At 36.7% G+C, this 21616-nt stretch overlaps 1 protein-coding gene across 1 annotated transcript in view; it reads right to left on the bottom strand.

Annotated features, from left to right (window-relative positions):
• The window catches only part of galnt12 (UDP-N-acetyl-alpha-D-galactosamine:polypeptide N-acetylgalactosaminyltransferase 12), a 28705-nt gene extending 11252 nt beyond the window's left edge, over positions 1 to 17453 (bottom strand). Inside the window, exons 1-10 of the mRNA XM_059349160.1 lie at positions 16502 to 17453; positions 15691 to 15860; positions 14552 to 14741; positions 14064 to 14249; positions 12711 to 12828; positions 12072 to 12248; positions 6311 to 6442; positions 5362 to 5475; positions 3332 to 3487; positions 1358 to 1497 (exon numbers count right to left, since the gene is read on the bottom strand). Of these exons, the coding sequence (XP_059205143.1) occupies positions 1360 to 1497; positions 3332 to 3487; positions 5362 to 5475; positions 6311 to 6442; positions 12072 to 12248; positions 12711 to 12828; positions 14064 to 14249; positions 14552 to 14741; positions 15691 to 15860; positions 16502 to 16854 (1734 nt within the window). The 5' untranslated portion in view covers positions 16855 to 17453 and the 3' untranslated portion in view covers positions 1358 to 1359. The remainder of the gene's footprint in view (positions 1 to 1357; positions 1498 to 3331; positions 3488 to 5361; positions 5476 to 6310; positions 6443 to 12071; positions 12249 to 12710; positions 12829 to 14063; positions 14250 to 14551; positions 14742 to 15690; positions 15861 to 16501) is intronic.
• Positions 17454 to 21616: the final 4163 nt, after the last annotated feature.

The following is a 21616-nucleotide window of genomic DNA, read 5'->3' as shown; positions in this document are numbered from 1 at the left end:
CTTTAAAAAGATAGACTACATGGTATCAAGCTTTATATATCTGCCATAGTTTTTAGGGGAAATGTAGCACACACAAGCAATAGGGTCATATATCCAATTCCACAGATACTGCTTTGATTTAAATAAATAAAACTAAAGTTAATTTTGATTCATTTTCCACTTTCTTGGGTCTTTCTTGTGATTTGCACTTATTAGCATTAGGTGATAAATCCTCACTCATTTATGACCATAGTTGAGATATGTCTGCAGCAAAGCAATTAAAAAACACAGTAATTTAGTCTTATCTAGGAAATAAACCATTTCAAATAAACATTGTTGACACCACATGAAGTAATTTCAGAAAATATGGCTATGATTTAGTCTTTTGAAGCTGCATATAATTTAAAAAGCACAAAAGGCAAGTGCGCTAAGCTGAAAAAAAGTTACAAAAATTACAACAAACCAGATAAATGACCCATGTCATTTTACCTTTTAAGTTAAATTTGCATTGCAAAATGACTTCAGTCAAAGCAGAATGGAATAAGACTGGAGTTTCTCCTGTTATCAGTAGTTAGGTGATTATGTTGAAGAGGTACTAGGTAATTGCAATAATGCCTGGGATCTGAGGCTTTTTCTAAGCCACTGGTGTATAAGAGTAGAAAGCACTCAAAAAGGTTCTTTACAATATACCTGAAGATTTGTCCCACTTTCTCTCAACAAATAGAGAACACAGTGAAAAGGAGGAATTTGCAGAGAGGAGCGTTGGCCCCCTCTACAGGAGAATACGCAAACATTTAAAAATGCCTCATAATGATGCAGCTATGGAAATTACTGTAATGTCAGCCACTCACTCATAAGAGCTTCAGAGACTGTTGATCGAGGTATAAAACAGTTATTTTCATTTAGACACACGCACACCTGTTTCACTGTTTGTCCATGTGTATACAAAGCAAGTATGTGAGCTAAACTGATCCCAAAGATTGCACCAGAAGTGGAGTGGGTGAATGTAAAACAAGAAAAAATGTCAGCATGTACGATTGTGCTCACTAATCCTCCTTGATTACAAAAACAATATTCCAGTCGGCTCCCGTCTCCCAGCAACAGCGTTCAAGAAAAAAAATATTCCCATTAATATTTACAAAGTACTTCAAAACGTAAGTGCTTATCAGTATAATTTACGATCGGTCCATTTAATCCAGCTGGCACAAAAATGTGCAAAGGTTGAAGTTTTGGAAGGAGCATTGAGGCTTCCTCCTTTGGGTTCCTTTCAGGGGAAGGCAAACATATCAAAAAACACTTTCAATCCACCCATATCCCTCCTCAGGATATCGGCCCTGAATTAAAAATATATATATGTGCATATATTTTAGGTTGATACCATTAAATTCTCTCCTCAAAGAACCACTTTTGGTGGAGGCTGTCAGAGCACGGTTGGAGTGAGGGGGCTGGCGTCCCGTTGTCTGTCTTGTCTACCGCCTGAACGCACTTCTGGCTCACCGCGTGATACAGGCTCCCGTCCTGAAAACAACCAGGTGGGGAACAACTTAATATCATAATAGTACAAAACACAAGAGTTATATGCCAGTTAATCACTCAAATTGCCAAGAAGTGGTTACAAAAAGCAGCTATTACTGTTTCAAGAACACCAAATCTTACTATTAGAACACAGATATTCTGTCAACATCCATTGTGTCTTTGCTGGAGCCATTTACATTTAGATAGAGTAGTTTAGCTACTGACATTAGTGTGGTGTGAAGACACTGAACACATGCTAAATTACTTGCAGCACTGTGTGGTGCATAACCAGCTTCATGGTGCTCTGAGTGAGCACAGTGTTATTGAACAAAATGTTATTTTGGACATTTTATTTTGTGGTTATGGCTGATACTGAGGCAGGATTGGCAAGGAGAAAAAGAATTGACCGAAGACCAAAAAAAAAAGAAAAAAATAGTTAAAAGGGAGAATGATAGAGCACTCATAAAACATGAGTCAACCTTGGTCGGTCAATGAACAAATGGAGAGAATTGGTGAATTTGAAAGGATTCAAGACTGATCCTGAAATGTCTCTCTTCTTTGTCCTAGCAGAAGTAATATTTCAATTTTATTTAAGAAATACATAACAAAATTGATTTTACATCAATATACGAAGTTTAATTGGTGATAAGAACAAAGTCATTACCTCCATCATTACTATTGCGGAATACTTCTTATCCTACTTATAAGTAGGATACTTAGGATACTTATCTTATCCTAAGTATCCTACTACTAATAACACACAGTTTTACTCCATTACAAGTGAAAGTTCTGCATTCAAAACTACTGTACTTAAGTAAAAGTACAAAAGCATCATCATCAAGATGTGTTTAAAGTATCAAAAGTTTTATACAAATCCAAATACAGTACTGTGCAATAGTCAAAAATGTGTGAAAAATGCCTAGAACTGATGCTGGTTTGAAGGCCACACCAATTATTGATCTGATTTAATTTTTCTTCTGTTCACTCACTTTGCATTTTGTTAATTGATCAAAAATACACTATTAACAATTCTATAGTTGAAAGCATTCTTATTTTAAATAATTCTTTCACACCTGCCTAAAACCTTTGCACAGCACTGTATGTTATTGGATTGTTATTATTGATGCATGTATGTAAGCAGCATTTTCATTTTTTTAAAGGAGGGCTCATTTTAACCGTTATGAAGTTTACATTGATGATGTTCATCATGGTAAGCCTTGACCTGTAAAGTAACTAAAGCTGTAAATGTAGTGGAGTAGAAGTTTAAAGGTACATAAAATACAAATACTCAAGTAAAATCCAAGCATCTCTAAATTGTACTTAAGTATAGTACTTGAGTAAATGTACTTAGTTACACTCCACAACTGCTCACAATTCATCCTGTGGTAACACTTTACAATAACCATCATTTATAAATGTAAACAGATAGTTTATTAATATTTAATCATCATTTATAAACCGTATATAAACCATTTAGAATGGTAAATACATAATTTATTAATGTTTAACTAACCAAATCATTTATAAATGGCAAATAGGTGGCATATTAATGTAAGTCTATAGTTACTTTACCATAAACAAACAATTAAATTATAATTAATAGTTTTAATTGCACTCATAACAGTATGTTAATGATTTTGAAATTATTCATATATCTTCTAAGAAATAAGTTGAATGCATTTAACTATTAAATATGTATAGCACTTTGTAAATGGTTAATAATTGGTTTATAAACCATCTATAAACATCACTTAGTTGGTTATTGTAAAGTGTTACCCATCCTGTTTCATAAAGAAAAATAGTATTAAATACACTTAAACAGAAATATAGTCCTTACCTTTCTGAGGATAAATTTCTGGTCTACAGGTACAGACTGCCCTCGTTTCCGACACAGCTGGAGAGTCAGGTAGGTGCTGATGTTGTCGCCTACGACGCAGCCAGCAGGTTCCCTAGTGTTGTATCGGATCTCGCCATCCGAAGAGTATTCAAAAAACTGTGGGGAACAAACAGCTTAAAATCGTTTCATGCGAATTGCGTTACATCATATAAAACCTGAATAAAAACAAACTACTCATTTTTTTTCAATCAAACTGTGGAGTAAGAGAAAGACCATGTTTTATGCATGAGACTAAAGTGTCAATTTTTTCTCTTCAACTCAACTGATGGAAACACAACTTGCATTGAGTCACCATCAGAGAATCTGTACATGCATATATATGTCTGCATGTACGTATATGTATGACTCAGAGGAAAAAACATTGAGATGTACTGAGAGATGTCTTGTGTGTTTGTTCACACACACAGACACACGTGTGCTGCTGGTGTGTGTGCAGACTATAAAGGAAAGAGTGATTGTGCAGCATGAAGAGCACTGTGATAAGGCAGACAACACAAGCGCTTCTGAGCCCACTTCCTCCAGAGGAGACATCAGTGTGTGTCCACAGGGGGCTGCTGGAATAACAATGGTAAATTTCCTGGACTATTGTCAACCACAGAGGGAAAAAAAACACCGCAACTACAAACTCTTGTGGTGTAATGTGAAATAAGATGACTGTATTACTGTAAGTATTACTGATGTCTAAGCTAAGAAGAAAACATGCATTATGCTGTGTTTTTACCAATACATTTTTATGTGGTAATGCAGAAAACTAGACGGGAAACATAAGTACTATAGTCAATATAGTGCATACTACACACTATCAGTATGTACTGTTAGGCCTGTCATGATAACGCATTCTTTAGGATGAAACTATCATGATAAACGATAGTATCATTGTATCGATGTTGTTTGTTTTGTAACGATTAGAGCATATTGAATCCTTTTTCACAGCAATTAATTTAATTAACTTTTTTATCTTGAGAATATTAAACATTGGAATTGAAATGTGGAAAAGAAATATTAAAATATCCTAGATAAATCAAACATAATTAAATAAACTACAACCGTACTGCCCGTCAAACATTTGCAGCATTACTTTAACCCTTAATAGGGCACTCATTGAAATACTTGCAAATTCCAAATTTTAACCCTAGAGAATATTGGAGGATATTACATACAGCCAGAATGTGTAAAAAAAAAAAACATACGGACCCGGGGGGGGGGGTAATATTTTGAGAAAAAAGTTAACGGTAAAAAAAAGTTACAAATTTATGAGAAAAAAATCTCAAATTAATGGTAAAAAAGTTGACAGGATTAAAGTGGCAAATATACAAGAAAAAAAATGTGCAGATTGATGAAATTTAAAGTGGTGAATCTGCAAAAAAAAAAAAATGTTCCCCAATTTTTTTCTTGTAAATCTGCAAATATTTTTGTGCAGATTTGCCACTTTAAATCTCTTCAATCTGCAACTTTTTTTCTTGTAGATTTGCCACTTTAATCTAGTAACATCTCGCATCTAGCCTGATCTTTGCTGATTAGCTGGAAAAAAATCCATGTGGTTCTACGACCTCACAGAGAGACATGGGGACCCAGTTTTGATATCCACTGAAGTTACCAAATATAGTTCTTCGCCTGATAAAGGGTTAAACAAGAAGACAAAAAAGCACAAAAAGTCAATATATTGAGTCCAGAAAAAATTATCATGCCCATTTTTATATATCAAATGTTAAGTCGATATAGTAATTATCGTGACAGGCCTATGTACTGTATACAGTGCTTAAATTAACAAATAAGTAGGATGTCATACTCAAGCATTATCAAGCATCACATGACTGAATCGATCACAGCCTGAGACTGTTAAAACATTTCCCAATGTTAAAATTAAGACATTTCATTGGCCCTTACAACAGGATGACAGGTAGGTTTTACCAGACAGCACATCAAGAATCATTTTATAGGTAACGGCCTGAAAGACTGACGTCAGTTACCTGGTTCTGACCCATGCCGTGACATGGGTAGAGGATGACCCTTTGGCCCACCACGACGTGTTCGTCTACAGGGTTGTAGTCAAAGCAGTAGTTGGTCTTGCCTCGGTTCTTCAGCTAGAATGACAAAAAGCAGCCGCGTTAATAGATCTTTTTAGATATTGATGAAATATAGCTTACAGAAGCTCATACATGGGAGGGGACAGTTATTCTTAATCTATTGAAATATCACTTTTACCATGACAATTCTTCATTTTTTTTCATTTAATTTTATTAATTCTTCTTTTCGAACCGAAAAAAATAAACAACATAAACTACAACAGCGTAGGCTAGATGCATATACATATTCATACACATACTCACATGGGCACCATTAAACAGATGTAGATAAACATATAAACATTTACACACATAGTTTATAAAGCCCTATACATATAAATGCATCTGCCCCGTCTAAGTAATAAGATAGAAACAAGAACCAGTTAACTTAATATTCACTACGCATTTCCTTATATCATTTTGGTTCGAAAAAAAAGGGAGAAGGCTGAAGTATAAAATGCTTATCTAGGCCTATCCCCTGGTACTCAACACTTCAAAATAAGAAATTGTATCTCTATATATAGCCACTTAATGTCAAATAAATATGTATTATTATTATTATTATTATTATTATTTATTTACATATTTTCTTATTAGTCAACCATAGTATATCAAACAACTTAGATCTGAGAATTTCTATTACTCCCGCAAAGAAAACAAACGAACAAACAAACAACAAACAAATCAAAACACTGAAGGCAGTTATAAAAAATAAAATTAAAAAAACAAAATAATTTAACAGAGTTTGCACTGGCCACCATTTTGTATTTGTACGGCGTGTTTTTCAATTAATTCATTCTTAAATTCACACTCTAATTAAACCTGACAGTTAGCAACTCAGATGTGTTCTCACCATTCCAAACATGCCTGGCTGATCCTCTGGGACGTGAATATCAGGGTAAATATTATCCAGATACCACCTGAAGTTCTTACAGCCGAGCTTTGTTCTCAGGTTCCTCCGCTCGCTCACGTCTCCAAAGGCCTCCTAATAACAAAAGCCACAAAAAAAACATTACTATAGTTCCATCTTTCTGCCATAATAATAACAATGCCTGAGAAAAGCTGTAATATGGTAAAAACCTATTACTATTTCAATAACCTATTATAATTCTTGTTTCATTGCTATGTATATTTATATTGTGCCTTTGTTTTGTTTTTCTAGTTTCTTGCTCTGTATAATTCTATGTTCCTTGTTCTTTTTTATTTTTATGTTATATTAGGGAATCCCACTATCCAAGCCCCATGAGGGTTTTTTGGGGTTTTCCTGGCATGTCTTTATTTTATTTCAATATGCATATGGAATATATAAATTGTATTATTGTTGTTGTTTTTATGTTATTTTCTTTCTTTGAAAACTGTGCCAAATAAATAATTAAAAAATGTAAAAAATGTAGTGATGACAAGATTATGGCTTCTTATTTTCAAAGAACCCTTTGCATGTGTGTGTACGCTCTTGATGCAGTCATTGTCAGACAGCTGCAGTGTCAAAGGACGTATTCATTGCATAGTTCTGTACTGAAATAGTATACAACAGCACCATCTATAGTTGTTCCATAACTCTACACAGTAACTTCCTTAGTAACCACATGCCCTAAAACAAACTCCTACATCCTCATCAAACAAGAGCAAGAGGATCAACTTATTTACACACAGACACCTCACTACATGCAAACAATGTGTGTGTGCTCATATAAATACCTTCAAGCTTACATAATAATATGCATACACTGGACAGTGTTTATGAACAGTGATATACAGTACCTTAATATAAACATATTCTTTATCAGTACCTTAATATAAACATATTCTTTATATGTTTGTGAAATGTATTTTGCTTATGTTGCAAGGTTATTTTTTTCCTCCTTTCCTCCCCTCATGTTGTGCTGTATTTCTCTCTCTTCATACTCTGTCTTCCTGTCCTGTTTACCTCTGTCATACTGTTTGTTGGTGTTTTATATGTTTGGACGGGCTGATGGCTTTTGTAAAGCACTTTGAGTTGCATTTATATGTATGAAAAGCGCTATATAAATAAAGTTTGATTGATTGATTGATTGATCAGAGCATTGTGTGACAACGGTACAAAATAAATAAATAATTTTTTTTTTACGTTTTTTTTTTTTTTTTTTTACAATTAACACTTGAAATGATGAAGGCACTTGTAGTACAAAATGTAAACTTTACTTTGGTGTTTCTTTTTTTACTCTTAATCTTAAGATTCCATTAAATGTAATTCTTACAAAATGAACCGAAACACTGACTAATAATGACGAAGATCTTAGGTCAGTGACAATGAGAATAATTATGAAACAAGATTTAAATCTAAACTAAAAAGAAATCAGGTTTGAATTGAAATCCAACACAAAGCTTGTTTACAAGATATTTTGTCAATGCTGAGCAACGGATGAAGCCATAAAGAGCATCTTTAGAGGGATGGATGGGAAAACCACACTGAATGGAAATGTTTGCTTTGAATATTGAATATTCCAGTCCATTACAAAATAAAACAGACAAGTCGTTAAATAAGCAAAGAACGATTTGATTTTTAAAAAACCAATATAGTTTAAGAAAAGGTAAGACTAGGAAAATATTTTTCTAAAGGAAATAAAAGACAGTTCAGAGGAAATTAGAACTCAAGTAAAATCAGGAAAGGCTCTTAGATTAAAGTATGTTTTAAGGAAAGACTTCAAGGAGATCACTGCCTCAGCTGACCGGATTTCCTTAGAAAGATCATTCAGAGCCTCGGGGCCCTGAATGCAAACGCTCTGTTTCCACACAGACAAAAGACCACTGCCCGAGAAATTCAAAGTATGTAGCGGCACATATAGTTATGAGGTCAGAGATATAGCAGGGAGAGAGCCATGAAAAGCCTTTTAAGTAATCAGTAAAATCTATTCTAAAGCATACTGGGAGCCAGTGCAGGGAGACTGATTTGTGTGTGAAGTGGGTGTAGTTCGAGGAAGGGTTTTCTGATTTACCCAAACACAGCTTTAACTGGACGTTCAATTTATTTGCTCAGCAAACGGATTCCCAAAGTCCATCCTCAATCAGGGGACCAGTAAGGACCATTAGAAGAGACTGAGGGCCACTACAGAACGAGGCCAATAAGAGGAACATTAAGGATCATTACAGGTGCTTCTTAAATGGCAATAAAGAGCAAATGTAAGAGTGACTAGCAGTCCAATCAAGTATATAGGTCAGTAAAGGATCACTGACTACATTTAAGCAGCAGTTAGAGGTCAATTTGATGTAAACATAGAGGAGCCAATCAGGGAAGAGTAAAAAGACGGGGGTAAAACAACAAACTCATGCTTACAGATTCACTCATTTGTCTTTGTCATCCATGTAAATGATACACTGTTGCATTTTGAATGTAGTTTATTTAGGTGTCACTCTGCCTTATTACTTTTTAACCAAGAGTTGTAAACATAACTCACATGGACTGACAGGTGACTCAACTTGGCAGGTTCAGTGGCCCAGCATCCGGCAGTACTACTGTACGGTTATATTTCAATGTCATTACCTACCAGAGTGACTGTATATATATACACTACTGGTCAAAAGTTTTAGAACACACCAACTTTTCCAGAATTTAATTGAAAATTATGCAGTTTAATGTCTCAGTGTACTCTGAAATTAATGCACATTTGCAACATTTAAAATTCTTTATTGAGCATGATAGTGTTTTGAAAGTAAAAAAAAGATTCAAAATCACATTTTATGTTGGACTAAAGGACTAAAAAAAGACACAAAATGACCAAAAAAAGGCACAAAATGACTTACAAAGACATGAAAAGAATTCAAAAATGGACAAAATAGCCCAAGACTCCATAGAGTTAAGTTGTTAACCCATTTCTTGTTCCCTGAAAAAGGCCTACTTGTATAATTCTGAAATGTACATTATTTTTCAGTTTTAGTTAAGCTTACCTTTTTTATTTACCTCTGGCAGTTCACCACTTACCTTTGTACCCTTTCAAGCTGTTCATTTGACTTGAACTGCTTGAAATTCAATAAAAAAATGGAAAAATTGGGGTGTTCTAAAACTTTTGACCGGTAGTGTATGTTAAAATTAGCCATCAATGTTTGCATTAGACTGTCTCCAGTTACCTGGACTGTGGGCTTGGTTTTAAACCGAGACTAAAGGTGAATATGTCAATTATTCAAACCGGACCTCAAGTACTAATTTGCACAAGTAAATATATTGCTGCCTGAGTTAACAGAAGGAAGTCAATTGATCCTGAAGTGACAAAAAAGAGAACGTTGTGTGTGTAGCTTCTGCTTTGACAATGTCTGCTAGCTCCAAGAGATTAAATTGGTAGTTTGGATTTTTTGAAGTGGGGTTGTATGAGGTACTTATCCACGGTGAGTGTGTTAAGTACAGGAGATTATGGTTGGCACGCCACCAGGAGCAGTGAAACATACAAAATGTATTTCAGCCACCTAAAAAAAGGCCTACCTAGAAACATCAGTTTAAGTGTACGCTATATTTAGAATATTTTTACCGCTTTCCCTTGCTGTCAGACAGCCCTGTATGCCTCGATCAAATGGTGAAAATGTTTTTAAGATAGCATACGCTTCAATTAAAATTTATTTCTTTTTTAGTAGCCATAGTACATTATTTAACTTCTGTGTCGGTTCTTCTGTCTGCTTCTCCAAACTGGGAGTGCCACCACCATATAACATAAGTAATACACACACTATGGTTACCTTATACAACCCCATTTCAAAACCATACTCAACTCAGACCTGAAAACAAACTCACTGGTCCGACAGCACTAACCAGGGACATCCACACCTAACACAATGCTCTGCACTTTATATATTTATATATTTACACTATTGTTTTAATGCATACAATGGCACTAATTTGATGGTACAGTGAATGAATGACATGAATATACTAAGTGCTGAGATGATGAGAATGTATCTTTTCTATTTACTATTTATTGAGATGAGATGATAAGAATGTATCTTGTCATTTACTATTTATTATGCTTTTTTATGAGTCCAGTACGTGAGTGCATTGAATTTCATTGTATTTCTGTGCAATGACAAATAAAATCTAATCTAAAACTTCCAAACTATCCCTTTAAATAGGAATATCTTGAGAAATATATTCAAGTTTTCCTTTCTCATAAGGTTCGACTAAATCTGCACCCAGGTACCTGAAACACATAAAATCTCTGGAAATGTAAAAAAACCACACAAAAAAAACAGAAAATGAAAAGTGAGATAAGGCTGCCATAACCTTACAGTATCATAGGAATGAAATCTTATTCAATATAACATGCTGCAAAGTTTTGTTTTGTATGTGTGAGCACGTCTACCTGTGAGAAGGGCAGCAGAAGTGTTTGTTTAGAGGCTTTGCTGTATTGGGTTTGAAGAGCCACTGCGGTGTTTGCAGGCCTGCCTCCTCTCAGGGAGATGAGCACCACCTGATCTGTGTTTAGAGAGCTTCTCCTCTTAACTACACTGCCACACACGCACCCACACCAAAGCAGGGCACCCCATGGGTTAGCGCTGCTCTCACCCTGTCAAGGACAGGTGGGTGACACCCGTTGGCACAGAGTGACACGGAAAGGTGGTAATCACACACCGGAACGCCCTGACACCCCTGTCACCTTGAGTGTCTGCCGCTCATGTATCCCAAGTGTCACTTAATCAGCGGGAGCTTTTACACCGCTGCGGGAGTGCTGTGTCTGTGTATGTGCATGTGCATGTGTATGTGTATGTGTATGTGTATGTGTGTGTGTGTGTGTGTGTGTGTGTGTGTGTGTGTGTATGTGTGTGTGTGTGTGATAGGGCTGGGCGATATGGCCCTAAAAGAATATCACGATATTTCAGGCTATTTTTGCGATAACGATATTCTAGACGATATTAGGAAATGCTTAAAAAGATATAGAAAATATGATTTTTTTTTCCGTCTGTATAAATAAATAAAAATCAAAAATTTTGTTTAAAGTGCAAAATCTCAACAGTTGCCAAATACAAAAAATTTACTCTTGACTCTTGAGTATGAGCAAATAATAAAAATAAGCATTCAGGGGTTCCCGGGGCATATTTTAATGAAATTTTGTAAAGGAGAATAAAGGTTCTTGTATGTTTTATTTAAGGCATTTTATTTTGACAGTCTTCTCGTAAATTCTGTGGTGGATTCTCTTAACATACTGTGCTCTTATTTTGAAAGTTGCATGTGTTTAGCAACAGGGCGTAAGTAGCTTTTTGTGATTAAAACAACTTTAATTGTTAGCTAATGTTAGCTCGCGGCTAACAAGCGGCATAATGCCCGTACTAGTTCATAGTATTTAATTCGGTAGGAATGTTGCTAATATCATGATATGCATTTTTTTTTAACCATAAAAAAAATATACCGATATTATCGTGAACGATACGATATGGCACACTCCTAGTGTGTGAACATGTACATTTGTGTACGTGTGGGACTGAGAGTGTATACATCAGTGAAATGAATGATCAATAACAGCTTTGTGATGAGTGCACACCATCTTCCCAATACAAATCATTCAGTCATTAATATGCCAGATTGCTTGCTTAAAAAACTGGTTGCGTTTGATACCACTAGCACATACACACACAGTCCATCTGTGCACACTCACCAGTCGTGCGTGGGGGTTTCGATGGTAGTAGACGTCTTTGTATTCATCCATCCAGACCTCAGCAGCTCTCACGCTGTTTGCCAGAGCTTTGCTCCGCGAGTAAGGGGCCTTTTTAGGGAACACATGCCCCACATGGGAGCAGGGGTGGATCTCCAGGCTGCCCCCACACTGCCAAATCTAAGAGACATCCACAGCAACACCACGAGGATTTGGTTAGCCTCTCCGCAATGATTCAATCATGCAGCACAAAGCACTGTCTTGTTGGGGAGGAACTTGGAAGTAGAAAAGCTGTTTTGTTGTTGAAGGGAAAAATTTCCCTCTGGGAAATTGCGGTTATTGGAAAAAAAAAAGGGATGTTCAAATTCTTCACTGCAATTAAAGTATTAAAATCTTTGGCTTGTTTACACTGTTTAGTTATAATTCTTTCATGGTGGTTTTCACAGGGAATAAAGAGTCATCACATGATGCAATTCTTGGTAAATTGAAGCCAGATCTGGCCTGCGTTTTAAATGCTGTAGTGCTAAAATATGAACGTCTGAATGGAGACAGTATATGAATTGTTCCTATTTTGCATAAAATTGGTTCCTTAAACATGCAGAATAAATGTACATATGACAAAGAAACAACATAATTTCTCACCCTGAAGGAGAATTCCAGGTTCTCTCCTCCCCACACCTCCATCCCCGTGTCGTATGTCCCCAGGTAATGGAAGTAGTTCTTGCTCACAGCAAACAGACCGCCTGCCATTGTAGGAGACCTGAGGACAAAAAAATATTCAGATGCAGGGCTTGACAGTAACGGTTACCAGGCTTCAATCAGTTGCAATCACTTTTAAACATAGAAAATAATCAGGTCAGCATACAGCAAAACATGAATCACTGAATAGATATTTGTTGCATTAATGATATTTAAATATTGCCATTAGAGTCACGACTGGGACCAGACAACACCTCACTTGTGTGTGTGCCTTTACTAACGTGCACAAAAGCATCTGTTTAACCCTTTGATGCACAACATGGGTCTAAAGTGACCCGACTAAGTTTTAATTTTCTATATCTTTGCAATAAATTAATTTCATCATTCAGTATTGCAGGTTTTCCTCAAATAACTTGTTTTTGATCATCATACATCCTAATTTTTTCTTTTCATTTCTTACTTTTTGGATAAAACCCCTTTTTTTTAACACTACGCTTCTAATGTACAAGGTCATTTTTGACCCATGTTGGTGTTTATATGTTGTCACCAATTTAAAACTTGATGAAGAAGACGTAAATATTAACTATCCTATATTGTTAAATTGGTGTTTTTCCAATGGAAATTAGTATTTGGTGGCTCTCATAAGTCTCAAATGTTAAAATATGTGATTTTCCAATGTAATCTGGTGGTTACAACAAAACCTTAAAAATAAGACAAACATAGTTACACATATAGTCAAATTGTTAATTAAGTGTATCACTTTTTGTATCACTACTCTTCTAATGCACAAGGTCATTTTTGACCCATGTATGTAAACTTGATGTAATAATACAAAAACAATTTTTCTTCATAAAGTATGAAAGGAAAAATGGATATAATGATCTGTTGTAATATTCATGTTCATGTTGTGCATCAAAGGGTTAAGAGACCAAGATCAGATGAAACATAGACTGTAAAAACTGTTGTTGAGTTACTGTAATATAGCTTTAATTCGCTTGTGTCATATTTTTTATCAGTAAACTGACATATAGTTTACTCCATAGTATCTGAATTACTCTAAATATCAGGTGGCTAAAAATGGCAATCATATTTGCCATTTTGGCAACCAAAAGATAATACCTGGTTACCAGCCTGGCAAGTTTTGTGTTTCCTGCATCTTGATGAGACAAGTGATCAATCAGCTTTGGTGCCAGCTGATAATAGTACTACACGTATTAATCAAGAGCCTTTTCTATAAAGTTATCCTTAAAATGTGTTTGTATGCGATTGTTTTCTCAGCAGGTCCCACAGACCCACCTGATGACATCAATGGCCGATCGTCTGCGTTTCTGTTCATAATCTGGAACAGTGTGCCAGGTAAAGACCAACCGCCAATCAAACCCCCCGATCTGGGGTTCCCCAGAGTTCCCCAAGTACTGGAAGGTGTTCCAGTCAATCACATCAATGACAGGACACACCACAGCCGAAGGCTCCTCTTTGATCCTGGGGGAGAAAGGAGAGAAAAGCTGTTGACAGGAAGAAGCAGTGCTACAAAGCAAGAAGAAAATTGCTCATCTCAAATGTCTGTGTCAACTTTTTATGCTGCCCTTGCTCTAAAGAGAGCCCAGTTACTGAGCACAGAGAGTGTGCTACATCACAGCGCTCCTTTAGAAGGCGGCTGGTGAGTCAGTGCTCGACTCTGTGACACTTCAGTTGTGCTATAAGACAGCTTTTTAAACCACAGGGCCACACTTTGACAAAATACTCAGAATAGCAGTCAATTTTCCTGCGCAGCGTTTTCAAACCTGTGGAGCAGGGGCTCTAACCAGCCGTCGTGACACTCGCAGTGACAGTCCAGGAAGGTCAGCACGTCGCCTGTGGTAATGGACGCCCCGAGCAAACGGGCTCGCACCAACCCTTCCCTCTTGGTGGCCCGGATCAGACGCACCTTCCTCAAACCTGCTATGTGCCTCTCCAATGGCTCCTTCAGATGATCTTCAAGAAATTAAACATTAAATGATTAAACGGAACAAGTACCACAAAACAATTAGAATCTGCCGCCAGCTTTTGATAGCAGCTGGGAGAGCTGATTAAGAAAAAAAGGAAAATAGTGTTTCAAAGCATTTGATACACAATTAATAGATTCAGATCATCCATCATGTGTCTAGACACTGAAACAACAACAGTAAGTTATCTCATTAATTTGTGCTTCTTAAACAGACTCTCAGCACTGTTTGTGTGCTTGATTTATGGAAAAGCTTACAAATAGATCTGTACTTTACAAATCTGCTAGGTTTATTTGTCTGTGCCTGTCCTTTAGAATCCGACTGCAAATACTTTTTAGTCCTCACACCTCCTCCTCAAATGAAGTAATCTGAAACAGAATCATCATTATGTGGTTGATTTGTTCACCACTCTGTGTTTGCAGCCAATGTCGGGGCAAAGGGAGAGGCAGGCATTGCTTCATTTGTATGGACATGAGCCAAAACAGTTTCGAACCACTCCCTTAAAGTGTGTGCAAAAAAAAAACATTGAATGACTTCAAACAAGAACAAACTGATGCCCTCGAGAAAAGAAAACAATCCTATTGCAAATAATTTTCAATAAGTCATAGAATGGTGTGATCCTTTTTTGTGTCTGTTTAATATAACGGCTGTGCTGATAAATAGACCTGGGTGATGTACAATATACCAGCGTACTGGTGTGTACTGTTATTGTCCTTTATCGAAATCTTCGATCCACCACCTGTCACTAAGTTCCTGTATCTCTGTTTAACTTCCCTAATTGCGGCAATTGACAGTCTGTCCTCCCATCTCTCTATCTACCTGACAAACTAGTGCCACCTTTCTGTGTGCCTCCACCTTTTGCCTTCTGATTTGTCAATTACGCACCCTGTGTCCCCACAGTCCCTCTGTGTGTCTCCTCCATTACCGTGTGCTCGTACCTCTATCGCTATAGTCGTCCACCAGCACCACCTCTTTTAGCAGGATGTCGGGCGACGTCTCCAGCACGCTGTGGACTGTCCTCAACAGCGTGGACCAGGCCTCGTTGTAGAAGGCGATGACCACAGAGGTTGTTGGCAGGGACCGGTAGTCATACTTCAGCTCTCTGCAGCTGCAGTGAATGGAAAAGTGGATATATTTTAAAAAAGGAAGGAGGTGGAGCTGGATAACTGGGTTAAGACTGCACACATTATCCTGGAAAGAAAAATTTGAATAGAACCTAGAGTTGGTTCTCTATGTAAATATGCATAACCATAAAGAAACTGACCACAATGGAAAACAATCAGATAAGACAAGCAGCAGTTACTCCCAACAGCAAACGGCTCACTAGGACTCATTTAGGAACTCAACTCAACTCTCAACTCAACTTTATTTGTAAAGCACTTTAAAACAACAACAGCCGCAACAAAGTGCTGTACATAAACAAACAGAACAAGAGACAATAAAATAAATAAAACAGGAAATAAACACTAAAATAAATAGATTTATTGCTTTTTAAAAGACAATTTAAAAAACAATAAATAAAAGCAAACCATAAAACACTAAAAACAAGAGCAGAGTCTCATGCGTGGTTAAAAGCCAAGGAATAAAAATAGGTTTTAAGATGACTTTTAAAAATTTTAGGAACTACAATGGCAACTGGATTTTAGCTCTGCTTGGCATCTACAGTGTATACAATACCCCTGAAGTTCATTACAGTGATACTAGTGTTTCTTTGGTGTCATGGTTGACACCTCTCATATAGTTACTTACAGGGGGTTCCATCTCTCTGGCAGCCTGCGGTGTAGCGACACTTTATCACTGACATAAATGTTAATCTGGTGCTTTTTTAAGCTTTCCTCCTCTTTTCTTTTCTCCTCTGCGTTCAGATTCAGCTTGACGGCTCTCCCCATTTCACCCAAGGCATTTAAATCCAAGGGGGGCCTCTCGCAGACGGGCTTCTTTAGGTCTTCATTTGCCACCTCTCGCTCTCCGGGGGCCTCTCGTCGATTTGTCGCGCTCACGTCCCCGGAGTTGTGTCTAAAAAATATTAGATACCCCACAAAAGTGGCACCAAAGATGAAGAAAAGTAACTTGGGTCGGTTCCTTCTTCCGCAGAGTGCCATCGTGTCGCTTCCTTCCTCGTTGCAGACTTGTGTTGGAGTTTCATGCCCTGAGGAGCTCCTGCACTCCGCTGGCACCCGCTGCAGCAGTGACCCTCTTCCTCTCACCAGCCTCGGCACGTTTCCGTTTTACGACTTCAACTTTAGTTCGCATTCTTTGAGCCGCAATAAAAGTGATTTGACGTTAAATTAAGTTTTTACTCGGTGTGAGAAAAGTCATACTAGCTGTTTCCAAACTTGTGAGTTGTGGGTACTTGTTGAGCGAAACCTAGAGGACTTTATCTTGTTGGTGTAGGACACTCCTCCTCGGCTCTCTTTAACCGTGTGCCGAATGGAAGAGTGACGGGATTATCAAACTCGGATTAAACTAGTTATCTCCTCGGATTAACTAACCTGTGGGCACGCGCTGCGAACAAAACAAATCTAGGTCAAATCAAAAACCCGTCCACTGTTTCCTTCAGTGTTCATTAAGGAAATGAAATGTTACAATTAACTTTTCGACTCGTCATCGTCAGTGACGTGTGTCGAAATACTTTCTAGCTAAACTTCTCGGTTTGACCTAGAGTTGTCTGTAAACAGGCTGAAGTTTGCATCCCCGTTACCTGAACTTGAGTTGAAGTTAAACCTGCTGTCAAGTGAGTCAAATTAGCAACTACGTTTCCGGTTTGTAAGTATCAAAATAAAATTCTGCAGCGTACCTACATTATACTTTAATACAATTTAATCGACATCAACATCTTAAATGCAATAATTATTCTTTTTCTTTGAGTAAATCAAAAATCTATATTAGAGGCATATTATAAGGCAAACAATACAGTTGTTATCCAAATGCAGAGCTACAATGACACAAAATATTTGAAGAGAATAATCAAAAATATGAGCGAAAACGATTAACTATGTTGCAACGTTATCTTTTGTTTGGCAAAATTCATCATTTCATCCACAAGAATAGAGTTATGAAATCATCCCCCAAATGTATTGTCTTCATGAATGAATTGAAATTGTATTTAAAATATCTAAAAAAAATTCTAACAATAACAAAGGCACAAAAATGATATATCTTGAAAAAATTTCCCACTGAAATGAACAGTTAAAACTAATTTGAACCCCCCTTATTGAAAACAACATTTAGACTGTTTTATATGCATTTTATTTTTGTCTATTTATTTTTGTATTTATTTTTATTTTATTTCAACTGCTCTGAATTTACAATATTGATGTTATTATTATAAGTTTTACTGTTGATTTTTACTGTTGATTGATGTTCACCTAGCATTCTTTCAACACTTGCAAGGTATGTACTGTGAAAAAAGTGCCAGAAATGTTTATTTTTGTGATTTTCAATAAAGCATTGGGGGAAAAAATCAAAAATATGACTAATTGATAATGAAATTATTCACCAGTTGCATTCCTAAAATATATATTCCACAGAAAATGAATGAATGTAGGCAAATTCCAACCAAAATGCCCTGCCGCTTTTCATACAGATTACAGTGTTTCAATATTTGATGAAGAGCCTAGCTGCCATCATGTACCGTATACAGCATTGTGCTGTAACATGGTTGCTAGGAAGTTTTTGTTTTCATAGTTAGTTCAATAAGAACATTTTTTTTTACTTAGCTCTTCTGGTCCTGCGATTCTCCCTCGTTTGTCAACGCACTTTTAACTTGAAGGCGAAATAGAGAAACCGGAAGTAAAAAGTGCAAGTTCCTACAATTTTACAAAGTTGAGTTACAGTTCAAGCGGCAGGTAAATCTTATAGAAGGGGCAAATATTAAGGCCAGCAATATTAAATTACGAAAATACATTTTGACATAGTATTGGATTAGTGTTTTCGAAAATATCAGGATGAAGAGAGTTGGTTTTTGAGCTTTTCCTTAGGGAAAGGAAACATGTACTAACCTGTGGGCCATGTGACTCAGTCTCATTTTCATCCTTGTTTAGTCTACTGTAAGTGCACCATCCCTAACATGTATCCATGAGCTGATATTAATTACACGACCCCAGATAAGAGACTTTTTTCATATTGGTTTACGCCAAACCCCTTAAACTCTGAAGCCTCTTCACTGACCCTGGGAGAACCCAGCGCCCAAGTTTAGAAACCATTAAAGCTACCTCGGTGGTCTCATTTCATAAGCAGCCAGTTGTCACTCATATGAAACTGATATGAAAACTCTTGACACCAAAGATGAAATCTGACACAAAATGTATGTTTAAGCAAATTAAAATGCTAAATAATTAAGGCGATCTTTCACGACGAGAAGGTAATTTGAGTGGCATAGTGTTTGATCGAGTACTCATATTGTGAAAACTACAAAGAGACACAGGAAGGCAACAAGTCAGCCGGAGTGTTGTAATATATCACGGTAGACTGGGCTTGTCGTGTCTGTCAGAGACACAATATTAATGTTAATGCATGAGGGCGTTTTCATTTGGGGCCGAATGATGGATAACATTTTCCATGCAACAGATATTTGGTGCAAATATATTAACAGGAAAATGAAACAAAGGTGAACTGTATATGCACCTTTGGGCTATGATTATCTCTGTTGTAACTCCACTACAAGCAGGTCTATGGTGTTCTGGCATTAACAATAAATAAATAAATACTTAGCCTTTTCATCAATAATCTAATACCAGAAAAACAAGGAAACATTTAATAAATAATAGAAAAACCAACCCAGGCAGTGAAAAGGCCATTTGGAAAAATTTACTGGACCAGTCTTGCTCACCAATGACATGATGATGGAGAGCTTTTATTCACTCTCAAGTCCTTCTTTAACTTTTCTCTGACACAATAGGAAAGTAGCTGATCCCAAAGGAGAAATAAATGATAATATGGTAAATCATAAAAGTGTTATCTTTTCATGGAATCTACATCATCATTTTATGTTCAAAGTAAAAGGTGTATAGATTAGTGGTCTGAGGTGAGATTGAGAGAGAAAGTTGGGAAAACAGGAACTTTTTTTCAGAGGAGGGTCAGAGTGTGGCCTCTTGCATAAAGATGGATGAGGCCCGACTAATGAGCCAGGGAGAGGAGCACAGCAAAACAAAAGAGCAAGCACATAAAGGCACCCAGTATTATTTGCAATGATTTATTCAGAGGATCAATTGTTTGTTTTAGTTTTGCTGCAGCGGAACTGAATCGCACTGCACAAATCTGTACTTATTCTATAAATAGCATGTGGTAATTGTTGACTACTGTGTCTTCTTGATGTCGTTGCAGCTGTCCTCGTTTGACAGGGTGCATTAAGTTTATCTTCCCCATCTCCTTCACTGGATTCCTCTCCCTCCAGCACTGAATTATATCCCCTTTCAGATATGGAATCTGTAAAACGGTTGGCTTCTTCTATGTTTAATACTGGCCTCTATTGAACTATTACAGGACCTTATACAGCATAAAAAATGGTTTAACTGTTTCCATTCACATCCATTGAAGTCTGTTTATATAGGTTACTGGAAACCAGTTAATTTTATGATTTAAAATTGAAAAAACAGAGTGAACAAACTATATGCCTTTTGACTTTTTCCCACTCTCTCTCTCTTACCATATAAAAAAATATTCAGCTTAGCTAAAGCATTAATAAAATCTAACCCTCTTTGGTCTCCATCATCATCAATTTAAATTCCTCTCCCGGCCATAACCCCGAGGCCGGTACATGCCTTCCATTAGTAGTCTGTGTCATTTGCTTTCCTACCAGTAGGTGGTGCCAAATGACTGTGAAAATTGTCATCCCTATTGGCAGTTTAAAGGAATACTTCAGCCCCAGCATGATTATTTGTAAATCACGAACCTCCCAGACACATTTTCTCTTTTTAAAAACACTTGAGCACTATCAATCCCATGCTTGTGCAGGTCTGTTGACTAGTAGTGAGCCTGTGCAAGCATGAGATTGATTATTGTTTATTTCAATTCATTCATATTTCCAGTGTCTTTGGATTTTTGTTTACATGTGGAAGCATGCTAGACAAAAATAACATTTTCTACCTGAAACACAAATGATCGTGATGAGTGAAGTACGCCTTTAACTGCACAATAAAGAATAAATTATACCTTGTGCAGAGCTGACATAGAAACAACGAGAAGTACAGAGTGCATCTGTGGTTAGTTTTTTATTCTTCCAATCATCACTGAAACATCCATCCCATGTCAGTCACCCTCTACTTCATATCAAGTAATCATCTTCACCATCCCTTTTGCATTATCAGTAGTTTTAAAAGGTGCTTTACGACAGCACTGTCCCACTCTGGTCCCTTAAACCAAACATTATTTACAAAGGTAACACAAAAAAACTGGAGTCACTGAACATGTTTACCTACTGTATCCAATAACTAGTATGAATATCTCATATTCATGATTTCAAAGGACCACAGACACCAAACATTGCTTAGTGATAAGCAGTCTTGGGCAAATACAGCTGCTATTCAACATTTTAAAACAGTTACACTGCATCTCTTGGTGACTGAATGCCAGTGGAAACACCAACAGGTCTTCAGTGGAAAAACAAAACAATACAGGAGCGTTTTTTGATGCCGTTTCAAGTACAGTTTAAACACAGGAGTCTTAACAAAACACTCTGGCACTGTCAAGTTGAAGGATTAAATTAAACAGGCGCTCCCTTTAAGGCTTTTTGTGTCTAAATAAAATCAAGTGCATCAAGCCAGTGTTGTTTTTTTTTTTTGCATTTAAACACATTTCTAAAATACATTTGACATCCGCTGGCACATTTCATTTCGGCACAAACAAGTTCTTTTAAGGACGACA

Source organism: Centropristis striata, chromosome 14 (assembly GCF_030273125.1).
Source record: "Centropristis striata isolate RG_2023a ecotype Rhode Island chromosome 14, C.striata_1.0, whole genome shotgun sequence".
NCBI lineage: Eukaryota > Metazoa > Chordata > Actinopteri > Perciformes > Serranidae > Centropristis > Centropristis striata.
This window is presented reverse-complemented; position numbering and strand designations above follow the sequence as displayed.